The sequence below is a fragment of the Capsicum annuum genome, unplaced genomic scaffold (genome assembly GCF_002878395.1).
Source record: "Capsicum annuum cultivar UCD-10X-F1 unplaced genomic scaffold, UCD10Xv1.1 ctg1469, whole genome shotgun sequence".
Classification (NCBI taxonomy): Eukaryota; Viridiplantae; Streptophyta; class Magnoliopsida; order Solanales; family Solanaceae; genus Capsicum; species Capsicum annuum.
The window spans coordinates 1-2,001 of record NW_025820086.1 but is presented as its reverse complement, the minus strand read 5'-3'; the positions used below and the strand labels follow the sequence as shown (position 1 = coordinate 2,001).

Here is a 2,001-nt window from a genome sequence, read left to right as displayed (position 1 = left end):
AAAAAGAAAAGCCGGATTCTTTTAACCACTCGACTAAAATATGTTGCTGATTATGTAAGTTGCCCTGAATTTCCTCCTCATAATATGTCTTTTCTAACTTCAGATGATAGTTGGAGTCTATTTACCGAAAGACTATTTAGAAAAGATCCATGTCCTCCACAACTAGAACCAATAGGTAAGCATATCATACAACATTGTCAAGGATTACCTTTCTCAATTACTGTCATTGCTGGACTTCTTGGCAAGGTGGATCCTACCCGTGATAACTGGAAGAAAGTTGAGGAAAATTTGAACTCATTCTTTGGTACGGTTTCTGAACAGTGTCAAACAATTCTTTCTTTGAGCTACCGTTACTTGCCCCAACATTTGAAGGCTTGTTTTCTCTATATTGGAGGTTTTCCTGAAGATATGGAGATTAGTGTTTCGAAGTTGATTAGGCTATGGATTGCTGAGCTATTCGTAAAGCCAAGAAGCAATAAAAGGTTAGAAGTGGTGGCGGAGGAATATCTACAAGACTTAATTGATAGAAGTCTAATTTTGGCCGGTACACGAAGGCCTGATGGGAGGATGAAAACTTGCAAAATTCACGATCTTCTTCGACAGTTATGCATAAGAGAATCTCAACTTGATAATTTTATGCATGTACTGAATGATAATGACTACACTTTCTCAAAAGACATTGATATTTATCCACGGCGAGTGATGCTTTCATGTCATGTTAGTCATCCAGAACATGGAAGTGGTACTACAAGTACAACCCGCAGCTTGGTTTTTATGAGCTTTTTTGATAAATTTTCCCGACAGTGTCCTTGTTCCATTATCTACAATTTCAAGCTGCTAAAGGTGTTGGACTTTTCATCAATTGATTACGATTTTTGTCGTATAATACCTGAACTTGTACATTTAAGATATGTTGCTGCAAACATTGAAGAAGCTCCTTCACTAACCATATTGAGGAATTTACGGACCATAATTCTTCGTACTATAGAAAAAAAAGATTTGGATCTCCCACTAGAGATCTGGACAATGTCAGATATAAGACATCTTGATATTGGACGGCATATACATATGCCTAATCCTCTAGAGGCAGAAAGTCGTGGCATTGGAGAACAACCTTTGTTCCTCAACAACTTGCAGAAACTTGCTCTATATTCCTCTCCCTTTGAGGCGGAAATCCTAAGAAGAACTCCTAATCTAAATAAGCTGAGGGTTACAAATATTGATAGCACTCAGTGGTCCGATTTTCTTGATTGTCTCTTTCTTCTACAGGGGCTTGAGACACTAGATATTCGGGCAGAAGTATCACATGGTCAACGCGTTCTCCATAGGAATATTTTTCTGCCTAATATCAAGCAATTGAGATTACGCTTCACTAGTTTGGCATGGGAAGATATGGTTGTATTGGCTAATTTACCCAATCTTGAGGTTCTCAAAGCACATTGTGGATTCATAGGGACAGATTGGAGACTAAATGAGAATGTTGTGTTTCAAAGATTAAAATACCTACGCCTCGAGTGGGAAGATCTGGAAAGGTGGGAAGCAGCTAGTGATAATTTTCTGATGCTTGAGCAATTAGTCCTGGCTATGTTATTTAGGCTGGAGGAGATTCCCCAGAGTATCGGAGAAATAATGACGCTAAAACTAATACAAATAGAATATTGCGGCTCTACAGTCGAGACTAGTGCAAAGAAAATTCAACAAGAGCAAGAAAGCTGGGGCAATGATGAGCTTCAAGTTCGAATTATTAGGTAAGTTAAAAATTCCATCTTTGATTATTAGCAATATCTTGTTGATTAAAATTGTCAATTTTCTTGGAAGTACTAGTTCTTTTAACCCCAACCAAGGAGGATTATCAGTAGTTACTGTCTGAACTAAAACAAACATTACACCAGCATAGTTTGTACAACAACTAAGATGTGTTTGTTAAGCTTGATTATGACAATTTAGTTCTCTAGAGATACAAAAAGATGTGTTTGATATAGAAGTGTAATGTAGAAAGTT

At 37.3% G+C, this 2,001-nt stretch overlaps 1 protein-coding gene across 1 annotated transcript; it reads left to right on the top strand.

Annotated features, from left to right (window-relative positions):
- Window positions 1-6: 6 nt before the first annotated feature.
- On the top strand, window positions 7-1,956 carry LOC107853958 (putative late blight resistance protein homolog R1B-16; the record flags this gene model as incomplete). The annotated part of the gene is made up of 1 exon (XM_047402032.1): window positions 7-1,956. A coding segment is annotated over one exon (1,746 nt), but the record flags the coding sequence as incomplete, so codon positions are not given.
- Between the last annotated feature and the right edge of the window lie 45 nt (window positions 1,957-2,001).